This window comes from Pelecanus crispus, chromosome 14, assembly GCF_030463565.1.
Source record: "Pelecanus crispus isolate bPelCri1 chromosome 14, bPelCri1.pri, whole genome shotgun sequence".
In the NCBI taxonomy this organism is placed as follows: Eukaryota; Metazoa; Chordata; class Aves; order Pelecaniformes; family Pelecanidae; genus Pelecanus; species Pelecanus crispus.
In genome coordinates this window covers 10,480,100-10,504,608 of record NC_134656.1, presented here as the reverse complement: position 1 = coordinate 10,504,608, position 24,509 = coordinate 10,480,100, and the positions used below count along the sequence as shown (strand labels likewise).

Below are 24,509 nucleotides of genomic sequence, written 5' to 3'. Positions count from 1 at the left end.
ACTAGAACCCATTTTTACAATTATAATTAGATTAGCTCTTAATAACTTTTGTCAGTCATACCTTCAAAATCGTATCAATGAGAAGGTCTGAAAATCAATGTGTGACACTTGCTTTGCTAAGCCATCGGGAAGCACATGCTCTGTTGGGTTTAATTCTAGCATCCAGTGACTGGCCTCTCCCAAATTCAAGCATCAGATTTTACTTACAATGTTTAGGCAGAGTTGCTGCACATGCATCAAGATCAGAGAATGAATGTAACATGCTAACAGAAAAATTTAAAATAGATACACTACACTTTTTAAAATCTGACCAAGGAATAAACAAAGTAACAATTATATTAAGCTTGCTAAATTCTAGGTTATTACAATCAGTCTGATTGTGAAAGAGATGTCAAATCTTTAATTTCAACTTTCTTGGTTTATACTTGCAGGTGCTACGTGTTTCCATCACTGGCACGGTAACACAAAATGAAAGATCACCACACTAAGAGCTTGAGTATCTAACAACTTATCCAGTTGGATGCAGTTAAATTTAGAGTCTAACTCATGTACTGGTTTAAATAGCATTCGAGCTCCGTTTTTATCTTCATACCACTCTGTAAGGACTGAAGAAACTCAGAGGATCTGCCCGAGAGAATCAAGCCAACACCCTCATCAGCTCAGAGCCCTGTTCCTAGCAAGGACAAATAGCTGGTTCCTCCCATGAAGATGCAACGCAATACACAGAAGCTAGCTATAAAATACACATTTGCCCAATCTAAACAGTTAATTCTAGTTTATACTCTATGCAATAGATTTTTAATTCCTTCCAGAAAGTTATCGCTGCCTTTTGCTTCCTTACCTGTCTGAAATAACTAGAGGAAAAGAAAGTAAATTCAGAGGTGACCGACGTACACTTTAAAAACACACCAACAAAAAGCTTCCACCAGTCAAAGCCGTGTTTCCTCTTTCTCAAAGCACAGTTCTCAAATGCAAGTTTGATTAATGCCCATCTAATCACCAAATCCAAATTAACAATTTTTTCCATAACTCCTGTAACATAACTATAAACAAAGCAAAGCATAATGTTCTCACCTCCTAAAGCATACAGCAGTTCTAAAGCTTGCACCATTGACTGTGCAGGAGGTGGCTGTGAAATAAAAATGTGCATTGTTTAAAGTTATCATCATAGAACACACGAGTTTTCACAGAAATGCTTAGATCTTCCTCTTTTGCAAAATTCTGAAGTTCTAACTACCTACCTTTCTACTTATGCAAAATGAAGAAAGAGCTCTCAGGCTCTTTCTATCACCCGTCCACTGACTACCAGTGCTGTGAGTCAGAACTATCTCAACAGGCTCAGCATCATCACTATGATGCTCTCAAGGCCCGAGCTAGAAAAGGCATACTTGCTTTGTCCAACAGTGATGCCAGCGGTGATCAGAACCATTACTTAACTTTCTCATTTAATGCTACAATGTTAGTTTTTCACATCAATACAAGAGTAGCTAGAAACTTTACAGAAAGCAAATCTAAAAATTGGTACTGCTCTTTTTAACAAGATAGACAAGCACAGGTTTAGTTCTGTAGGTACCAATTTTTTTTTTCCTTTTTCTTCATAAATTCAGTGCAAAGGGACTACAGTTACAGTTTTGCAGAATCTCGGAGTTTGTCTTTCTAGGCCTTTCCCGACTTCTTAACACTTCTAAGAGCAAACTCTAGAATACAAACAGTCGTTGTTTCTAAGCTGTCACTAAGTTATGCTTTCCAACTTAACAGGACAATGGTTACTGGTTAATGGTTCTGTGGGTTATCAACAAGTCCTCTAGTGATCTTTCTTCACACTAAGGAAAGATGGCAGACTTTACAGCCTAGGACTCACCGAAAGAAAGGGGAACCTCAGCACATTGTCAATTCCCAAAGCCTTCAGCTGCAAGATGACCGGTGCAAGGTTACTGCGCTGCATCTCGGGAACAGTGGACTTCGGCAACTTCTCAAAGTCTTCCTCTATTGCGGGAGAAAACAAAGCAATTTGGGACTGAGTTTCAACTCCTACTGTATGCAGTCAACATGATAGAATCGTACCCGTTTCAAGCTAAAATTCCTGAGTATGAATACTTAAAGGTGTCAAAAGAATTCTAACTCAAAGATGATCTTTCTCCAATTACTCTATTTTAAGATACTTTAATTTAAACAGAAAATTCAATGGTTTTAGCTAATTGCTGATTCTGTAGTTGACCCACCCACATTTCAATCTGAAATGTTTTAAGTTCTTCACAGAAATCTGGAAATGCTTTATTTCTCTTCTGTTTAATATTTTTAATCAGAAAATAGAAGGCAGTGTGCAATACTACAAAAAGCATTTTTTTTTAAAGAAGGGACAAGGAAAAGTTCAAAACCAGCATGCCTTCAGTATAAAAATACTATTTTCAGTAACTACTCAAATTAAATGAGGTTTTAAAAAGTATATTTAAAATAATGACTACGGATTGAAAAACAATTTATTTGGTGATGCCTTTTATAAAGCACAATCACTATAAAGTCTAAGTCTAGAAAAATACTTCATGCAAGGTCAAAATTCCTGTACCTTTCATTAACCAACTCTTCTGCAGTAAAGAAAAAGACACAGTCACACACACATCCCTGTGTTGCTCTAAAACTCCAAATGAAGACAAGAGATTTTTACCTGAATTATTCTAATTTCTAGACAGAACCCTCTTCTTTGTCTGTTCTATCTCAAACCTTCACGAAGACAAAGGTAGGGTACCTTTTGTCTACTTTTGTCATTCGGTGTACTTTAAAAGGGAATTTAAAATGTTTCTTAAGGCACCCATTAGGCCAGCTCTCGGGCACACAAAAGTAACTTCAGTGTGGTCACGGTTTCTCCAGTAAAATACCTAAAAAGCTATGTCAGCTTGATATATTATGCAGCAGACATTCACTCTTGATTCTTCACTGGACACAAAAGTTTAGAGAATAAATCATGTCTTTGTTTAATGTGACAACTGCTGGCAAGCACACACACATTTTAAAAGATATGCTTCATCTCTCTAAGTCTCAAAGCTCCAGTAAAACTAGCGGGAACCTCAGGCACATAAGCGATGGCAGTGCTCAACTGCAAAGGCTTTTCTCATTAAACAGCTGATAACTTCGACAGTTAAATTGCAGCTTTCTGAACACTGCTGGGTGGCCAACAGATTTATTTGTAACCGTAGTTTTTGTACAGTACCAGGATCATTGATTCATGAGATCCATTTGGGGTTGGCACCTATTCCTATGAAAAACGGGCCACAAAAAGTTTTCCTTCAGCTTTCTGAAGGATTTCCAGAAGTCCTTTGTTAGATGCACAACCTAAAGGAGACTTTAGTCACAGAAGAGAGCATCATAGGTGGGTATTATAAATTGCTCAGAAACCAAAATCATTAAAAAATAAACTTCTTAGTAGACCCACCACTGTATGAGTTGCATTAACATTACAGGTTTGCAATTGCTACCAATCTCATAGTACCTACCCTGCTCAATTTGTGTTTCTGATTCATAAAAGGATTGAGTTTCCAATGCTTAACACATATGAACAATGAATTTCTAAATAAGCCAGAGGAATAACAAAGGGAAATTTCTATCTCTCACTGAAAGAAAAAACATGGTTTTGTTCTCCTTAATCTAACACTAAAAGCAAAATGGAAGTCGCACCAGCAAGTTCACCTTCCCTACACATCAAATTACTGACCTGTATAAAGTCTGTAACATTTTCCAGAGCGGTTCCGTCCTGCACGTCCTGCTCTCTGATTAGCCGAAGCTTTAGACACTGGTACCACCACAAGACATTCGATGGCTGTTTTGGGATTATAGGCCCGAAGCTTCACAAAACCACAATCAATTACGAATGCAATTCCGTGAACTGTGATGGAGGTCTCAGCAATGTTGGTGGCTACTATCACCTACAGATACAGAAACAATGAGGATACTGTGAACTCCCCAATCTCAATTACACTATCAAGCCCTAGCATCAGTGCACCAGGATCCCAATACAAGCCACGTGAAAGATCTCAGCTATGACAGTTCCAGCAAACACACTCTAGAGTACAAAAGGATACAGTACATGCAGCAGAAAGAGCTGTCAGCTTGAAATAAGCCCAGTTTTTACAGCTTCACAATCACTTTCTTATTCAAATTTATTCTCTCTTCATAAAAGAAGTACTTGGCAGTGTTTGCAGAGAAAAACATTAACTGGCTGTAAATTGTGTTCTTACGTAGCAAGCTAAAAATATTTTCTTTCTGCTTCTCGGTTACATTGAACTGTTACTTGTAACACTGGAGTGAGGCAGGGGATAGGAGGGGAACAGAGTTGATGAAGCATTCCATGTTCAGTATTCCTGCAGAGACACACTTACATATATGTCCTAAAATATTAAAAAAAATAATTGTTCCCAGACGACAGAGGGAAATTTAATCCTTATTTCACCTGAAATTAAAAAAGTACATCTTGGAAGTTAATTGACTAATGTCATATGCTGGAGAGAAAAGAAGTATTTATACTCAATGTTCTCCAACACCAGATGAACAATTTTACTTATTAGACTCCAGCAGGCACAAGAATTACAACATGTCACCCCTGTGTAATTCTGTCAGCTTATCTCAGCCCCAACAGAGGCTCTGCCTAAGCAGAAAGCTCTAATCATGACCAGTTACACAGTTCTGACATTAAATATCCGAACAAGACTTGCAGAAGTCAAGAAAAAGCTTTTTTCTACTAAACCCAAGTAAGTTTTAACTTGTTTCTTAGGTGAAAATAGAACACTTACACACTCTGTCACTAATTTTTCCATTACTGGCAGGAAACAGCCATAGATACTTAGAGCACAAAAAGAAATAAAACCGTACCCTTAAAATTGAGAAGTTGATGAGGTAGACAGGAGAGTTGGAACTGACATGTCTAGGACTGAACAAAGATGAAAAGGGAAGCCAGAGAACACGTTCTTGGTTCACAGTCTGAAAACTGACAGGCGGTGTTAGGAGACGCAGAAAGTCTCCCTCATTAAGCGTTTGCAATAGTCTCATGATGTGAACCTGATATATACAATCTGAGTAATGCGGACACCCTTCTGGGTGGTAGAAACTGAGACATACTCAACAGCCTTACCTTCCTGACACTGTGAGAAACTCTCTCAAACACTTTCATTTGCTCAGGGGAAGGCAGCCCAGCATACATGGGGAGAATACGGAGGTGCTTTTTCATTCCAGTGCGAGAAAGGGCCCGAGCCTGTTCTATGAGCATAGAAACAACAGTCTCCACTTCCTCCTAGAGCCAGAGAAAGGTAGGGGACAGAATGAGAGAGGTTTCACTTTAATATCACATATTTGTCACCTATATACAAAAAATGCACCAAAATAATCCAACTATAATTCCAGTTGTTCAAGCTCCAGGATGTTTTGAGTAGGTCCCTCAATTTTGTAATACTCTTACATAAATTGCTATTAATAATAAACATATATGTAAATATTTATGTTCATTGTTATTTGAGACAATGTCACACATGAGAAAAATCACAAGGGAAGGACTGAACAAAGTTCAGGAACAAGCAGGCATATTTTCCCCGTGTATCTCAACTTGTGAGAGCAAAATGGGAGGTCAATCTATTTTGACTGTGCAGAATGCTGTGTGTTTTGATCAGGAATTACACAGTAACAGTATCAACACTTATTGCTCAACTTCACATTTGATCTCAGAGATCTACTGTGGCATCTCACTCTTAAAAAAACACAGACCACAAAGCCTTCAGACCGCGTTGCCACGATGTTGTTCACTCTTTCAAAGTCAAATCAATAATGGGGATGAAGAATTTATTTTGAAAATATGCAAGATGTTATTGAAGCTCTTCAAGGTAGCTCCTCACTGGAAAAATTATAAGCTACCTTCCATTTACTCTTCTTGGCTGCAAAGTGAGCTGACAGGTATAAATAGAGCAGAAGAAACTAGTAAATTCTTGTCTCACAGCAATTTGTTTTTCTGTCAAAGACTTCAGATGTTAAGCCTAACAAATGTAAATTCCATTTGCCTTAACTATTAATGATGACTCACTGCCAACTTCATAGGTGTGACTAGTAGCAAAAAAACACATACTGTTCCACTTATCAACAAGGCCAAAAGCATACAGCATTAAATGAGAAAAACTATCATCCATCACTAGTTTTGATAAATCCAGACCATAATTACATTTTCTAAGAGTCTTTCAGACTGGCTTAATTCTGCTCCCATCAATGCAGAAATATTTATCATCTTTAGTGAGATTAAAGTTAGCACAGCTCAAGAAAGCAGGAGACTGAGGTGGCTTCACAAAGCCCACAATACAGTGCTGTAAAGCAAAAAAAATTGCTTATGTCTATACCTGGCCCGTTAAAAATGCCAGTATATCACCATCATTCTCCATCTGGTGAATTTTCATTGCAGTTTCCACAGTTGATTTTATATAGTCTGGAACAGGACTACGGGGAGAGAAAATAGCAGAGACATTAGCAGAAAAATAGGTACAGACTCCTCACTTCCATAAGGAACAAATAAAGAGCTAGCTTTTGAACACTGTACATCAGCCATACTACATTTAGTTCATAATGCATCCTTGGGAATCAGCCTTCAGCAATTAATTTGTCTCCTTTACACTACAGTAAGCTTAAAACCAGTCTGCTGCTACAAGCAATATCCAAATGTTTCCCAAATTGAATGTTACACCTCCTTACCATTGGTCTGGCAATTTCTGAGCTCTAACCTAGACAAAATGATACCACAGTTGCACACTCTCCTAATCACCACTGACAAGATCAAACAGGAACACACCTCTGTATGTAAAAGATGTCCACTGGAAACGTTCTCCCCTCGACAGTAAGGATCACACTGGTATCTTTGCTGGGGTCACCGGTATCATTTTGATTAAAGAAATCCCTGAATTTCTACATTAAAATAAAAAAAAAACACTTTAACTTTGATACTTCAAAGAATTTAGGGAGAAACCTATAGACATGAAGAAGTTAAGTTACTACTACTTGGATGTTTTCTTCATAAATTTGACAGTGCCAATTTAAAAATTTTAAAGTTTGATTTTGTTGCCTTCCATTCTGTCTGGGGTTCAGGCATTTAGCACAAATACCCTGTCTGGCATGTTTATTACTTTGAGAAGCAAAGATTGAAAAGAGGTAGTAAAATTAATTAGATGAGTTGATATAGTTGGAAAAAGCAGATACATAAACTTTTTATTGGATCTATAACAGTAGCAAAGTCAAGGTTAAGAAAAACTTAGAAGTGATTGGTCCTAAAAGTTTTGGGTAGGTCTTGCATATTCTTATCCATTTTTGGATGAGTAAGTAAATTTTACAGCTCTAACTGAACACCAAGATCTCACTTTGAAAAAGCAGAGTTAGGCTGATTTATGTAAGGTTTTGATTTACACATTGCGAGACACCTTCATAAATTTAGATTTATTGCCATACGTAATAGCAAAAGAATGAACATTAAGAACCCAAATAATCCATCTCAACTTTTATGACCATTATAGAGATACCATAAACTTTGTGTATTTAAACAAATGTTTATATAGTCTTACTAATCATTTTGCTCTTATTAACTTATTTTTACATTAACTGTAAACTATTTGAACCGTGTGATTTCTGGCAGTTAAAATTTTGCAAAGGGAAAGTATTGTAATGTTATCTAATATAACGTAGAGAATACATAGCAGTGGAAGTACTACCAAAGCACAGCACACTATCAAGATTTATGGCATATGATATTCGCCACTAAAGGAAATCTCAGTGCACCTGCATCTTCAGTGCTACACGCAAGCTCCCACCGCCACATCTCATAAAGGCCACAGTGGAGTTAGGAAAAGTACAGAGAAAAGTAATGAACATGATAAAGGAGACGGAGTAGCTGCCTTAGGAGGAGAGACTGAAAAGCCTGGGGCTCTGCTTGGGGAGCAGAAGGTTGAGAAGACACACAGCTGAGGTTTACAGAATCAAAGGTGACAGATAAAGTAAATGTAAAACTGGTTTGGGGGGGGTATGTTTCGGTTTTTTAAAAAGAAAAAAATCCCACTCTACTAGAACTAGGAGGTCCTTAATGAAACTAACAGGTTTAAAAGAAATTAAATAAAGTACTTCATTACATAGCAGGTGGTAAACTTCTGAAAATTGCTCTCACATGATGTCCTGGAGACTTAGAGCTTCATCAAGCATATTCAAAGACAAATTAACAAACAGCAGGTCCATAAAAACATACTAGAAGGAAACAGCAGGAACATACTGTCCAGTATCTCCATTACAACCATTGCAGATGCTGAAGCAGCTCAAAGAGAACAGACCCACAGCAGGTGGACAGGCTCACATGATCTCTCTAAACAGCATCTCCTATTGCTGCTGCTGCTACAGACAGAACACCAGGCTGGATGAAACACTGCTCTCATCTAGGAGAGCATTTCTTCTGTTCCTACCCAAAATTAAATTAACAATGTTTTTAGTAAGTTACATGAGTTCCCGCATGCCACAAGTCAATCAGGGAACTCGTAAGATCCCACTGAAATGAAATCTACGCATTTATCATTTATTTTTACCCATCTATGGTTGTCTCAAATTATTGCTATCAGCAAAACAGAGGTAAACCAATGTCTCTTACTAGAATAGATTAAGCCAAGAGAACATCTTTTTATACAACACCAATAAGAGGGAAAAAGGCATAAATATATGAAAAGCAGATTCATATTTAAATTCACTTCCAAAAAAGCTTGCTAATACAAAATGAAAATCAAACACAGCATCCTAACTACAGCAGATTATTTTTCCTGCACTCCCTCCTCCCTTCTTCACCACTCAAACAGCAGCAATGCTTCACAAGAAGCAAGCAGCACAGAGGAAGCTGTATATAAATAGAAGCGGAGCTGCCACTTAAGTTCACTCTACATCAAAACAAATCTGTGAGCTATACCTCTGCATCCAAGGTGGCTGAAGCCACAATCAGTCGAAGATCCCCACGCTTCTTTTGAACCTAGGACAGAGACAAAGAACATCCAGAGTAAAAACTGGTTTTTGAGATATAAAGCTAGAACCAAGTTTTAGAGCATCCAGATTACCAGTAACTTCTCTTTAAAAATACTTTGATACTGTAAGACAGCTGATGACCTGAAACACCCATATCACCCCGTAGATCTAATAATACGATGACTGGAGTTTTATATATTCATTTTAAGGGCATTCAGTCTGTAAGCATTAGAGCTTAGTCTTAATTTCTGGTGGGAGTCAGATCTTTTGTAGGTTGAAAGTCAACAACCACCGCCTATCAGATCACTTCAAATGATTAGCAGCAGCAGAATGAAGACTACCTTTTTGCTAATATCATCTAATGAGAAATTTCAGCTTTGGGGGGAGGAAATAGAAGATCCTGAATGTCAGATATCTAAAGTAAATAGTTGGGTATGTACAATAGGCTGTAGGATAAATGAGGAACTAGAAATCACCCTCTCTCAAATGGGTTCACTAATCAGCCATCAGGATCAGAAGTTTAACAAAAAGGATGAAAATGAAAACAGTTACAGAGTACATTAGAAAAAATAACCTTTTTTAGTAAGCCAATGGCAATATCTGTATAAAGAGTCCTTTCATGGGCTTCATCGAGCATGAGAACACTGTGAATAAAACAGAAAGATAAGATCTCAGAAATGGTTTGACTAACACTAGAACCTATGTCTTCCTGTCTTCTAGAAATATCATTATTTGAAATCTGCTGGTGGACTATTACTGTTTACATCTACTTATTCAGGCTAGCTTTTGGAAAGGGGTGGAAGAAAAAAGGTCTATCTTTACTGTACTGCAGAGGTTTTCTGGACACCAGAATAGCCTGTGTTTGTTGTTGATTTTTTTTTTTTTTAATTTGATTAGCATTGGAAAGAAAAAGTGAATTTAAAACAAGTAAATGAAACGATTCAGACTCAATGAGACCCATTTACCTTTTGTTCTAAAACCACAGCACCAAATCCTGCTGGTTTTGGTGTTGCAGTGATCAGTTGATTTTTTTAACAGTCTTTACAACATAAAGAACTCAAACTCCTAAAACATTTTTCATATTTTTTGGTATTTAATTTATAATAACCACACCTCAGTCTAAACAAAATGCAGTTGTTTACCAAATTACACTTCAGCAAGCATTCATTCCATGTTTCCTTACCTGTATCTTGTTAATAAAGGATCAGCCATCATCTCCCTCACCAGCATACCATCAGTTAGAAACTACAAGTGAATGCAAAGAAAAATGTAAAAAAAACCCTAACAGCAGTCTTGATTACCCATGTGATTTTTGAAGGTGATTTTCTAGGCTTTTGCCTAAATTATTCCTTGCTTTTAATTTTCTAGTGATCTATTAAATTGATCTATTATCAGCTATGGAAGCCAAACATGTATTTCTGAGTGCTAGCCCAGAGATAAGCAGAGTGATTGCTTTTTAATCAGTATTGATTTTTAAAAAATTAGTTATTTTTGTATTGAAAGAAAATAACAGAAAGAAAAAAACTGGAACATGGCAATAGAAGTTTTTCACTCTTGTCTGTAACATGGCTAAATCTGCTCTACCGATAACATCCTGTGGTCAATCCAGTCTTGACCCTCTCAAAGTAGGCTACTTAATATCTATCACACACTTCTGATCAGAACACAAGCCTTAACATTTCAGCAAAATGCAACATTTTAATTTAACACTTTCTTCCTACTAGCCAGTGGAAACCCATCAGCTTTATATAGCCATCAAACAGTAGTCTGACCTGGGACTCCAACCGTGGCCTCAAACTAGGCAAGAACTGGTGCGCAAGGTAAAAACCTCCAGATTTCCAACTCCAAATGATTAATCATCACACTCAAAAAAAAAATATTTCAGTTGCATTTAATGAACAAGCATCTCCACTTCTTTCACTTTAAAAGGGCTACTAGTCTCAGAAAAAAAAAAAAAAATCGAAAAGTAAATTGTCTCATTCATCATCATTGCTATGCCAGCATAACTAAAGCAAACTCTTGTCTGTACCAACACATGCAACATTAATATTGCTCACAGCCCTAAAGAACAGCTGCAAAGCTTGCAATTTAATCCACATCAAATTACTCCCAGTTAGCCTACTCATCTTATGTTTTATCTGCGCTTTTAATCAAAATCTATATTTAGGGTGGTGAGGATATTTTAGCTGTGATTCACTGCAGCCTTTCACTATGACTTTGAGTGACGTATCAGGTCACACTAGCACTGTACTAATATCTGGCCATACCTGCCCTGAAAATCTCCTTTAGTTTTAAAACAGTGGCTGCCAGACTAGCAGAATAGAACACGTACTTGTTTCATTAAGGTTTGGATAGCCACAGATATTTCAAGCACACTTTTGGGGTAACCCCTTGGAAAACTGAAATGCTATCTATTCTCTTTACTGGGCATCACAAGGTTCTCATTAATTTTGCAAAAGTACTTGAAGAGCTTCAGCTAACCCTTTCAGCATAACCACATACTGTTCATGTTTCACCTTAATTCTTGTAGCGTGTGGATCTGTGCAGTCATCAAACCGAATACAATATCCAACTTCATGCCCCAACACTGCACCTCTTTCATCAGCAACTCGGCCTGCAACCTGAGAAAAGAGATTCTTATAAACAAGAGACATCTCACAGCACACTACTTCATTGTATCATTATTTTCTCAGAGAACTGGTATCAAAACAGGGACAGAGCTAGTGCTTCCAAGGAGTTATTTGTTCTCGTTCAAGTGCATACTGTTCGACACAATGGCACATACTGAACATACAAGTTGTAAATACAGTTTAAATGTTTTAGTGTAACTTAATCAATCTGTTTCACACTGCTTCTACTCAGAGGTAGAAGGTACAGAGGTACCTTTCTGTGATAAGTACTCCGACAGACCTACAAAGGCAGCCACTCAACCAGTCACAGCGCTGTGGAAGGACCACCTACCAGCAATTGTAGGAGTACAATTTAAGAACACAGTTGGCATGCAAAAAGGGAAAGAGTACAGGCATACGGCATGCAGAAAAAAGTTATCAGTTAAGCTGATCTGTCCCTGAACTTACTCAGACTTTTTTTTTTTTTTAAATAAAGATGCTACTGTACTTTTCACAATGCAGAATCTTCTATCCAGAAAACAGACATAGAACGGAAAGAAGCAACAATTTTCGGAACAGTACTACCCAGGGCCACTTTTAAGCCCATAGCTCCTTTAGCTAAAAGTCTTGAGTTATTCAGATTTATTCTACAGAATATTATGTATTATCAGGCCATGGTTTCAGCAAGCTACAAAGACATTTAATAGTTAAAGACACAATAAAACTCCACAATATATACATTAGTCCTAGTACAATTCCATGAGCCAGCTACATTCAGTCATTTGAGTGACATTCTAAACCATACCGACAGGCAGTGAATTCATGATTTCACTTGGAATCTTAACACTCCATCACTTTCAGCCCAAGCATTCAGGATAATTGTCAGTCTGGGTAATGCAAGCAGAAGTTCAGGAATTTCTAAACTGTGCCTTATGCCTCTGCAACTACCTATCTTTACTTCTGACAACCCCCATACTCCAGATGGTAATGCAGATAAGCGCAGCGATTACAATAAAATATCACTTTCAGTTCAAGACAAAGCAATAAATCATCAACTCTCTCATCTCCCTGCAACAGCCATACAGCCCAGGCAGTTTGCAACAGCATTCTTGAAGAGAAATCCTACTGTGTCTGTATACTAAGCCCTAACTGAGTAATCTTTTTATTTTAGACTTAAAAAGAATGTGTTAAGACATCAAAGGGAAAAGAGAAGTAAGTTAGTTGTGAGAAATCCTTGCAGGATACACAACATCTCCTGTAGAACCGTGCAGTCAGCTGGATGTCCTATGAAGGAGAAAAGGGAGGACACTGCAGGCAGCCTGCCCAAAGCACAAGACACAAATCACTGCTAGAGACTGTTTCCTTAACCATGTTGGATCTGGTCAAAGAATACTGCATGAGATGAAACAGCAAGTTGCACAGCCGCTCAGTCTACTACATTTTTACCAGAGGCATAAGCTGATTTCTTGTGGGCACTATTTAATACATTATAAAGAACAGGCAAAATGAGGGTTACAAAATGGCACCTCAGTTTTCTATACAAAAAAGAATGCTGCAGCAGAAACTTCAGCCCACCAAGTCAGTGTTTGGCAGCAGTTATGAAGACAAGGAGCACTGGATGCTTTCTGTGCAGACTATAACCAGAGAGTACAAGTTTTTGCCCTCAGCATCCCCTCTTCTTCCTCTCATAGCACATCTAGCTGACACTATGCTCTCCTACACATACTATGTACATGAAAAGATTTCTCACGATAAAATTGTTTCTTCTTTTCCCCAACACTTACAAGGGGAAACAAACAAACAAAACCCCCAACAACAACAACAAAATCCACAGAAAAAAAGATTTGAGAAAACTAGGTATGAATTGTCAAAAAGAGGTACACAACCTCCTCTTTCTTCCACTGGCTATGCACAGATTTACATGACTACTTTGTGAAAGAAGCTAAGGGTCACACAAGCATGGTTCTAGTCCGGAGTCAATCACAGCTCAACCCTGCACAGCCCTAACTTCCATACACAGTCCAGCTGATACCACTCAATTTTATTTCAAAGCTTCTACTTTGCAATCTGCAAATCTGGACTTGGAATCTTTGTCAAGACCTACTAATCAGGCTGAATTCAGCATATAGTACCAGCAATTCTGTGAGGAAGATGAGCAGAAACGTCTATTCATTCAGGAACTCATGCAGTTATGATTCCTGCTAGTCGGCAAAACTCACTAATAAACTGGAGGTTATAATGACAACAAACCGGGAAAATTTGGACATGGAGAAACTCACTGAAACAGCAGCAACCCGACGAGGCTGCGTCACTCCGACAACTCTTCCTTCAGCTGTCCAGCCAGCTTCTGCTAGGTACTGCAAACAAATATTGAGGATAAGAAATGAGCTGGTCATGCTGTGATTACAGCAAGGGGCTAGTTCTCCGCACTATGTGCTTTTTCCTGGTTCTGACACTAACTGATGCATGACATCAGGCAAACTCATTACTTAGAGATTTTGTGCATTATTAATCTCACCATTAAAACTAATATAGTACAATACCTACTTCTTAAGCACATAAACTTTCAGAAAGCATCTAAGAGCAGTTCTTTGGTCTCAAGTATTTTTGAACTACCTCAATTTTTTCTCTCCTTTATTTTATAACCCCTTTAAGAAAAAAAGCTAAGCAGCACAAGTCCTGTGCTCACACTGAAGCAGATGACATTCATCATTAGTCTGCAATTTTTTAAGTTAAAATCAAGAACGAACTTCGAAACATTCTCAGACTTTCTTCATTCCTGTCACAAAAAAGCAAATTTTACAAAACCACAAAAATATACAATATTCCAAAAAATGTCCAAGTACCTTTTTTCCTTCTTAAAAACATATTCTCAACAAAATTTTAAACATGATTCTGATAGAGTAATAAACACAATACTACAGCACAGTGACTACTGTTTGTACCAGCATAAACTTATTTGTGGTGTATGGTCCTTTCCCGTAGAGGAAGAAGGTTTTATATTACAGATATAGCAGCTCCTGCTATCTAATATGAAGCCTTATATTTCTCTCCTTTTGGTCACACACATGAGGACAGGTGAATTCCACTCTCGCAGCGCAGTTCTGGGTTGGTGGTTTAATGTTTCAGGTAAAACCCCCTGAAGGAACACCTGATTTTACCAAATTAAACAGACACTTACTTGTGGAATCTGCGTTGATTTCCCACAACCTGTTTCCCCAACAATCACCAGAGTTTGATAGTTCTCCACTAGATAAAGTATGTGATTTCTTAGCTGAAAGAGAAGATGACATTTAAGTATAAAACACAGGTGTATACAAAAATAAGAATTAAAATTACAATATTTACTTATTTAACAGCCACAGTAAATTCAGTTTACATGAAGTTTAGTGCCAAAAGCTAAACAGTTCTTTAAAAATCTGTAAATGACATGCACAATGTATAGTAATTTAACATAAAACTACAAAGCCTGTAAAACTCTCAGTAACAGTTGTCAAACAGATCAATTCCAACAAATAAAGACAGCAAGGTCATCAAATTATTGGTTTATGTTGTACTGCTCTCTCAAAAAAAGACATAAGAGCCAGACATCATGCAACATATTTAATAGACCAAAAAGAACTTCTGTACCTTAAAAACAGGCAGCTTTTGTCTTTGTTGTTCAATAGAAAGGGAAGCATAAGGATTATAGATGACGGTTATGCCACTACTCTCAGCAGGACTCTGTCTCTCCTCCGAGACACTGACTCCAGGACCTTCCGTGCCTACATGACATAAGTTAAAATTAACTGGAAGAATACACTTCTGCCTAGTGCATCACAATACGACCAAAATAAATATGTTCCTTACAAGGAAGAATCGTAGGTAGCAGCATATATCAAAAGGCTAACTTTTCTATGAAAATAATCAAAATCTTAACTAACAGTAAACACGCAGAAATTCTTTCAAATAAAATATGTGTCTCCTGCTGGTTAAAAAAAAAAAAAAAAATCTAATGTGAATAAGTATTTGAATGTTTGAAAGAAGATAAAGGAAGAAAAAAGCACATAGGAAAAATATACAATAAGATCTTAGCAATTTTCTTCTTTTTCTGTGCAACAGTTCAGATATATCTTCAATATCTTTCTCAGAAGCATGGTCCATGAATTTTAAGCCAGCCAGTCAGACATGTAACAGAACTTCCCTTGACTAACATCAGCTGTATAATCATTCAACCTTGCTGCTCATGAGATATGCCACTCACTTCAGATCTGAATTTACCTCCGTAACTGAAACTTGATTTATTCCTGATGCAGGTTACCATAAAACTACTCACAACTGAAAATGCTGAATCATATGAGTGAACTAGCAATAAAACCTCATCTCAGTAACAGAATGTATCATCTCCATCTGCAGATTCAACTGGAAGAGGCTGAGAGCAAAGAGAAGGATTCCCCCGTTTTGTAGGATTTGCTTGTTTGGGCTTTTTCCACTTTTTCCGCCATTTAAAAACAGTTAGTCCCTATGCATAGCTGCCAAGCAAGTTTTATAGAAAACTGATCCAATTTTGAGAGTGATTAGCAATGATTCCAGTAACTATTCACTCCCCAGGACAGATGTGGAAGTTAAGAACCAGGGACCTGAATATCTGGATCTTGAGAAATCAACAAAGTTAACAGATACTGCTTCTCATCACCCACTGATTTTCTTTCACAGCATTTTCTGTGTTTTTTTCTTTTAATACACAACTGTCAATATATTACTTTATCTATACATATTGCATATACACACATATTACTATAATATTCAAATGATTAAGAACCTGTGTGCTAAACTAATCTTGACTCTGGAATAGCTTTGCAAACCACAGCATACCACAACGCAGTGACCAATTTGGAAAAAAAAAACCAAACAAAAAAAACCCCACCAAACTCCTATCTACCAAGCTCCCCTTTGGGATAAGTGACTGGGAAGGCATACAACTGCCCAAAGCCCAAGGGAACGATCACAGGGTCACAGCACAGTGAAGGCTGGGAGGGACCTCTAGCCCAACACCCTGCTTACCGCTGGGTCACTTACAGCGGGCTGCTCAGGTCCTCCTTCAGTCAGGTTGGAGACCCCACAACCTGCCTGACTGCTTGTTCCAGAACCTGATCAATCCCACAGTCGTAAAGATTTTTCTCATTTTCAAGCTGGCTTGCCTGTATTTCAGCTTGTGCCCATAGCCTCTTGTACTGTCAGGAGGCACTACCAAGAACAGTCTGGCTCCATCTTCTTTACACCCCCCTATCAAGTATTTATATTCATCAGAAAGATCCTCCTGAGACTCCTCTTCTCCAGGCTGCACAGTCCCAGCTCTCTTGGCCTCCCCTTGCACATCGCATGCTCCAATCTCCCAATCATCTTCGTGGCCCTTCACTTCGTGGACCTGCTTCAGCAAGCACACGTCTCCTGGTGCTGGGGAGCCCACAGATCACCCCGATACGGCCCTCCCAGTGCTGAGGCGAAGGATCGCCTCCCTCAACCTAACAGCAATGCTCTTCCTCACGCAGCCCGGGATGCGGGCGACCTTCTTTGCTGCCAAGGCTCATCAATGGCTCACGCCCAGCTCCTGGCCCACAGGAGCCCAAGGTCCCCTCAGCTCTGCTGAGCTGCTCTCCCCGGCGTGTGGCGCCTGGGGTTATTCCCCCTCAGGGGCAGGACTTCGCACCTCCCTCTGTTAAATTTCTCGGGGTTCCCCTGCGCGTTTCTCCAGCCAGTCGAGGTCCCCCGAAGGGCAGCACGCCCGCCCGCCGAACCATCCACTCCGTCCGCTCCCCTGCCACCCCCGGTAGCGGGCAGCGCCCGGCTGGAGTCACAGAGGCCTCGCCGCCCCCCAGGCCCCGGCGCCGGAGGGACAGCACGTTTCTGCGCTGCCCTCGGCCTCTAAAATCCGTGCGACCCCCAGCTGCCGACGGCTGCCGGGGGCAGCGCCGCGGCTCTCGGCGGGGAGGGAACCCCGGGGCCCGCTGCAGACGGCCCGGGAAGGAGCTCTCACACGCACCCCCCGCCGCCCCGGGACCGCGGCTCCCCGCGCCGGCCGCGGCCCCTCACCCGGTTTCCAAAACTTCACCGGTCCCACGGGCGCCGCCATCTTGGGGTGAGAGGGCAAGCGGAAGCGGCGGGGCCCACGTGACGCGCCGCCCGTCTCCCCGCGCCTGAGGCGGCCCCGCCCCTCGGCGCGAGCTGCCCTTCCCGAGGGAGCTGCCCGCGCGCCCGCCGCCGGCCCCGCTTCGCTGCGGGCGGGGACAAGGCCCCGGCTGCGCCCGCAGCGCCTGGCGGGGCGAGGCGGGCGCTGCCCGAGCTGCCGTGTGCTGGCGGCGAGGCCGGCTGGCGGCTCGCATGGCGGGTATGCGAACGTGACGAACGCGCGTGAACGCCATGCCGAGTGTGGGAGCCGTGCGGTTACTCGGAGACGCGGGAGCGACTGCTGAGGGAGCCCAGCTGGCGAAACAGGCTTTAGGGGCGCCGGGAGCCCACCCTGCACCTCCAGAGCAGCAGCAGAGGAGCGAGCTGTGTGTCAGGCGGCCCTCCCGGTGCCGCTCCCGTGACTAACCCCCGGAGAACCTAGCATTCAGCGGGCGTGAGAGACGGCCTCCAGCTGTCCCTGTCTCGTTCATTAACTGAGGCCAATCGCTTCCCCTCTCCACGTGAAGAATCAAATTTAATGTAGACTTTGCATTAATTAAGTATAGGCTGGAGTTTAAAAAAAAAAGAAAAGGCAGCTTCTGACAAGTTTAGCAGTGCTGTCAAAAATTCATGCTTATGGAAAAAATCTAATCACATTTTATGTTCTTCTTAATCATTCTTCATTAATAGCTTGAGCCGCTAACAGTGCGGTCGTGGTGATTAACACAGACTGCGCTTCACAACGCTCTACCTCCATGGTCACTTGCGATGCTAAGTCTAGGCAACCACTTGAAAAAGAGGTTATTCAGTTATAATTAGACATTCTTAAAATTCTAGCTCTTTATTTCAATGTACTTTTCAGATTAAGTCCACTCTATCAAAAATAAACACAACTCGTCACAGTGTTTTGTATCATCAATATATTAGCAACTGTTGAGAAAAAGTCCTACTAATGGCACACGGAAAGAGTTGCCTATTAAAGTAATGAGATGAACAACAAAGTTAAAAACTTGTATTTGAGAAAACATATACAGGTAATTATTGTGAAAACAAGATTGCAGAAACACTTTTGCATAGAGTACTACGTTGTATGTTTTTTTATTATGGAAAAATATAGTTAAGAATAAAAATACATTTCAAACTTTACACCTGGATGAAAATTAAGACTATTAAACTATAAACTATTGAACATTTACAGATTAGGAGAGTCAGAACTATTACATTTCCATGATTGTAAGCGCAGAAGAAAAAGGGTACAGATAAGTTGTATCCTTATCAGTACATTATTGCATCATCCATAAAGACCATTTTTGTAAGCTCCACATGTCCAGTTTAATGTTATCCTGCTGATGTTTAGCAGAGACCCATATGAAATTCCCCATCTAAGTTTTAACCTTCTCCTTTGAAGCCCAGAACGCACAAGACACTCACGCAAGCATACACCTGAGTTCTCTGCAGTAGCAAGAGCCTCAAGAACAACTTGAGAAATGGCGTACCTTTGCTTTTGCCGCAGCTGCCATGGCTGGACTAACGAGTTTCTGCACTGGCAGGCTGCTGGCACTTCAGTGCCTCAATGTACAACTGTTTGGGAGGATAGTTTATTAAGTTCGGGTTTTTTTGTTTTTCTCCAGAAATGGATGGATCTTTTTTAAAAAGAAAAAAAAAAATCGATCTTGCATGAAACCTTAAAAATAAATGGTTCTATTTCTGACTTTTGTGTTATCACATGTCTGGTGGAAGTAAGGTTTTTTGAGAAGTAGCAGCAGCTTCACAGATTTCAGATACTCAGCTTTTCCCATAAGATCAGACAGCAGTGGCAACCATAAAGAAAACAACAAGTATATATAGTAATGCCAAGAAAATAGTCTCATTTGGCGCTACTACAAACATAGTAGGTTCTTAGGAACACTATCCCTTGCATGCATTTATTGCATGATATCCAACAACCCAAGTATTCTTATAATTGTAAGGAAAAGGTCATTTGAAATTCAATCATTGCAAAAGCCTTGTTTGCCCGACATTTTAGCTCGTTCTGCCTAGCAGCACAGCTTTGTGTAAAGAAAATGTAACACTTGAGGACTAGTAGCATGGTACTGATCTACTAGTTTCTAGATTATGGTTACTCCAGTTCTGTGTCATGAAACACTTCATGGAGAGTTCGTTCAACACAAGACTAAGCTTAGACTGATTTCAGAGCCGTACAGCAGTCCTGCTATTCATCTTTGGAAGAGCTTTAAGCAGTATTATTTTCTATACCTAGATTCCTTAAAAAAAAAGGCTTGAGCTACTGAGCTAAGACACTGCTAACCCATCAGCATGTAAGAATAGGTGGAAAAATGAAAATCTGACAGAATACTAGAAATCAATAATGGCTTTCTAGGTGTTAGGAGTTTCTTTTTAAAAACACGTCCGAGCCTAAGACAATACCGTAATTGTATCTGTTGCTCTGCATTACAGTGGTCTTCAAACGGAACCGCAATTCCAGTATCACTTTCTCTCAGTTCGAGGTTTGTTTCCCAGCTGCTCTCACATACTGTAAGACAGTACTGGACGTGGACGGCTGGACGTGGTTCCTGAGGTTCTGCTTCTCGCTCTGAGTGACCATGAAATTCATCTCTCTATGATCCAGTGTGGCCTCATAACTAGAGAGCCATTCCTCTTAGTCAGTGGAGGAGAGGCATGCATTGCATTATTTGACACGTAGACTGCCTCCCTTGAGGCATGCAGCCAGCTTCGCTTCCTTTTTAGATTTCCTACAAATGCTCTGAGATACAAAAACTCCATTCTCAGGAAGTTTTCCCTGGTCAAGTCTCTGGAGGCCACTGTTATCCTGACCAGCTGGTCCAACACCTTATTCTTCTTGCAGCTGGATAACTCTTTGAGGTTGATAGGCTTTGACCGTGCATAAAGAATCCGAAATTCCAGGTCAAAGTGTGCAACTGCAGGGCCTGACAGGATCAAAATGTTGCTGCTGTTCAGCTTCCCATCTGTCCATGTAAAACTAGCAAAGGAAGAATGAGAAAATTGTGAGTTAATTAAAAGTAAATAGTAAACAAAGTATTAACTGAAAATCCTCTTTCATCACATTTAGTTAGATTGTTCTTATAATCCAAACGATGAGCAGTGTGCTCCACTTAGGACAAACGGTACAAATAAACTCTGATAAGGAAAGCAGTTTTGCAATGTGGCTGCTTTTCTTTTCCTTGTAAAGAAATAATGTAAAGCAACAGAAAGAAACTGGCACTTGCCTGTAGGAGCCTGTTGTCACTCTAATGCCATCAATTAACATGAACTTTTCACGGACTTTTCCAACAATTTTGGCACCCGACCTCGTGTAGTATGTGTTCCCCGTGATATTTCGAATTCTCATCGACTGTTAAAGATACGGCAAGCATCATGTGGATTTCAAAGTTAAACGATTGTATTTGAAGGAGTACAGACAGCAATAATTATCACTGATGAACGAGCAAAGGTTGCTGCGCGGTGGCACAAGATTCACCCTCTAGGAACCAAATGATAATTTTGTCTTGTTTTAGTAGGCAAAGAGGTGGCATTAAGGGGCAGACCCATAAACTGATTGTGCAGAATGTGATTGTTGCCAAATCTTGGAAGGACCCAAACTCCACAGACGCCTGAGAACCTGCTTCTCCATCAGCCTTCAAAGTCTCAGTGAGCCTGAGTCACACTTTAAGAACTGGGCATTCCTCCTGCATTTCCTTGAATATTCAATTAGTATTTGCGCTCAGAAAGCAACTGTAACAGCCACTTATAGAGATTTCAGTTTTTCTATTAATTGACTTCTTATGCAAGAATGGTTAAATCTTCCAAGAAAGAACTAGAGCTACGTAAAACCCATTTTAAGTTGTGGCAGCAGGCAAAATAGTTTCTTCTTTTGATAGCTCAAAGATTACAGTCATAAGAGGATCAACTCTCTATCCCTATAAATATGACAAGGCTCACCTTTTCCTGTTCCAGGTCAACTCCCAGATCCTTGCACATTTTTAGAAAGTGGGAAAATGAAGACTGATCTAGAAGGATATATGCTTTAACCTGCCGCTGGCTACAAGCTTCTAAGAGGTCTCTGAAGATATCGGTATCTGTGAAGGAATCCATAACCAAGGCAATCATCTGCAACAAGTTTCAGAAGAAATCATTAGGCTGTTTCCACAGCATCCCAACGAAGATGGCACATGAGGAATTTGACTTTCAAATTAAATACCTCCCCCCTTCTTTTTTTTCCTGGTGGTTATGGAACACGGTACAGTGTTCTGTGAGACCATGTATTCTTCTGTTGTTCAGAGGACTGCTGAAACATTTAACAGACATGTAAGAAAGAGAAGAGAAAGGAAAAATAACTCTGATTAGAATAAAGTTCCGTGAAGAGAATGGTATTTTGGTAGAGGTGATTACCAAGTGCAGTATGCTGAGGTACAAGAGACACAATATACATCACCCCTTCACCATGATCACCTATTCATATCCCTGTATAGTTAAATAGAAAAAAAAAAATATTGACTTTATGAACAGAAATTGTTGCTAAAGATTATTTGCCCCAATTTTGTTGTTGCTTGACTGACTTAGAGCAGATAACATCATTTAAGATTTTTATTATCACATTGTAGAATTTTGTGGTTTACTATAATTTCATCAGCAGACATTGAAGCTTCTTTTGCGAGGATCTGTATCTTTTTTGATTCACTAGGTATAAGCAATCTAGCCTGAAAGCCTATTGTGGAAAGACACCTTTTTTCTATTTAAAAATGAGAGTTCATCACTAATTAGCAGCAATAATAGCTCCTGCATCTGTTCAGCAGCACATTGCTCATGGTTTTTAATTAAGCCTGTACTAACTAAAGCCTTCCCTTTTTTACTACCTAACTTCACCTTCAAGAAAAATTTACAGGAATCTGAGCATTTTCTCCTTTCCCCCCACCTCTAGAGCCGTGCCAAGACCTACGAAGGCAGAAGGAGACTTGACATCTCTCCAAAAACCTAAGTGAACTGATAAAAAAGTATTTTGCATGAGGAGAAGAAAGACATTTTGCTGTCAGACTTCTTCAGCCACATCAGTAACTTTCAGTGTAACAGAAGCCCCGAGTTGATCGTGGAGGTGTTTGGGGGTGCTGAGAGGATCTTGGAAGAACCAGAACAGTGGCAAAATAAATGCATTGCTTCAGGTTTCTTCCTCACCCTGCGATATGGCAAAAACAGGGTTCTAGTTCTGTGTTAGGCAAATTTGGTCTCCGAGTCCTAGGCAAGAGGGTTTTTTCCTGAGAACAGATGTCTTTTCCTCCAAAGCATTGCCTGAAGAAAAAGATGAGCTTATTTCTAAAACTTAAGTTTGCCAGAGTCTTTCAAACTTCTCAAATATGAAAAGAAACAGTTAAAAAAAAAAAATCACGGGTGTCTGACTGCTCTTTACATCTCACCTCTCTATTTAAGATAAAAATGACGTTTCTCTTCAACTTATTATTCACATCCTCATGGTATGTCAAGCCAAGATCCGATTATTCACCCGAGCTCCTTGAGTAAAACCTCCCTTGAGCGCCAGCTGCGGCCCTCGCACATCTGTGCCACGGCCTGAGCCCCCGAGCTTTGCATCCGCCGCACGATGTGGAAGCGGCGACTCCAGAGACGAGCGGGGAATGGGCGCGTGGGACGCATCGCCCACAGGTGCCAACGCCTCGGTGCGCGCAGTGAGGCCCGGAGAGCACAGACGCGGCTCTCATCAGTATGGGGGGAAGAAACCTGACAAATAGCGAACGTATTAAAAAATGAATACAAGAGAAGGCGGGGGGGGGTGGGGGCAATAGCAAAATAGCGTTGTAAGCAAACTCGGGAGCTGGCTCAGAGTAATGGCGGGGCAGGCCGAGGTGGGCCCGGGCAGCCGTGCGGGGGCGGCGAGATCTCAGGGGTGTAGCGTATCGACGGGCGCTGCTAGGACGAGTGCCGGTCCCAGTATGCACGAGCGTGTCCCAAGGAGGCTGTCTTTACTCGACAGGGGTTTTAAAGCCTCTTGGCCTTGCGTCGTGTCAGCCGAGGGCGACTGGCACCGGTCACCGATTTTGGCTCCGGCTGCTGACCCGCTGGGGAAGGGCCCCGGGCTGGGCGCTTTCGCGGGGCGCTGCCGGCAGAGCCCGCACGCCCGGGACCCGCGGCCGCTGCCCGCCGCCGGCCGGCACTCACCTGCCGGGCGGAGCGGATCTGCCGCCGCACCGCCTCCTTGCAGCCGTAGATGCTCTCCCCGCAGCCGGGCTGGAAGTGGGCCTCCACCCGCGTCAGCCCGCGGAAGGCGCCGCTGGCGAAGCCCGGCCAGCCCAGCTCCAGCGCCGGCGGCTCCAGGTCCGAGCGCTCGGGGAAGTAGGTGAGCGAGGAGGCGTCGAGGGAGGCGCCGAGCGAGGCCTCGCCCGCCGGCTCCGGGGCGGCGGCGGCGGGCGGCAGGGCGCCCCGCGCGATGGCCTGCACCTCGGGCTCCGAGAGGAACGGCGGCAGCTGCTCCCGCCGCAGGAAGGCCCGCAGCGCCTCGGGGCCGCCCGCCACCAGCTCCTCCAGCGCCAGCCGCTGCGCCTCGCTGTAGGGCCCGGGCGGCCGCGGCGGCCAGCGCCCGGCGCCCTCCTCCAGGCACTGCGACGGGTTGGCCATGGCGCGGCGCGGCCCGGCCCGGCCCCGCGCCTTTATAGCGGCTCCGCGGGCGGGCCCCGCGCGCGCGAGGCTCCTCCACGCCCCCCGCCCGGCCCCGGGGCCGCG

General features: G+C 41.5%; 2 protein-coding genes across 4 annotated transcripts in view; both read right to left on the bottom strand.

The window, feature by feature from the left end:
* The window catches only part of DHX35 (DEAH-box helicase 35), a 32,089-nt gene extending 14,324 nt beyond the window's left edge, over positions 1–17,765 (bottom strand). The window contains exons 1-14 of one of the 3 annotated variants that reach the window (XM_075720991.1): positions 17,688–17,765; positions 15,246–15,379; positions 14,797–14,889; positions 13,895–13,972; positions 11,523–11,627; positions 10,190–10,251; positions 9,581–9,650; positions 8,954–9,013; positions 6,815–6,927; positions 6,369–6,465; positions 5,123–5,281; positions 3,710–3,920; positions 1,862–1,986; positions 1,075–1,129 (exon numbers count right to left, since the gene is read on the bottom strand). In XM_075720991.1, the coding sequence (XP_075577106.1) occupies positions 1,075–1,129; positions 1,862–1,986; positions 3,710–3,920; positions 5,123–5,281; positions 6,369–6,465; positions 6,815–6,927; positions 8,954–9,013; positions 9,581–9,650; positions 10,190–10,251; positions 11,523–11,627; positions 13,895–13,972; positions 14,797–14,889; positions 15,246–15,379; positions 17,688–17,727 (1,402 nt within the window). In that variant the 5' untranslated portion in view covers positions 17,728–17,765. The remainder of the gene's footprint in view (positions 1–1,074; positions 1,130–1,861; positions 1,987–3,709; positions 3,921–5,122; positions 5,282–6,368; positions 6,466–6,814; positions 6,928–8,953; positions 9,014–9,580; positions 9,651–10,189; positions 10,252–11,522; positions 11,628–13,894; positions 13,973–14,796; positions 14,890–15,245; positions 15,380–17,687) is intronic. The other 2 variants (XM_075720989.1, XM_075720990.1) reach the window with 2 other exon arrangements.
* Positions 17,766–19,264: 1,499 nt separating this feature from the next.
* Positions 19,265–24,404, bottom strand: LOC104026583 (protein FAM83D-B). Its single transcript, XM_075721216.1, has 4 exons — positions 23,949–24,404; positions 21,723–21,890; positions 21,011–21,135; positions 19,265–20,763 (listed from the first exon to the last, which is right to left on the bottom strand). Exons 1-4 carry the CDS (start codon positions 24,402–24,404, stop codon positions 20,373–20,375), a joined length of 1,140 nt encoding a protein of 379 aa, XP_075577331.1. The 3' UTR covers positions 19,265–20,372.
* Positions 24,405–24,509: the final 105 nt, after the last annotated feature.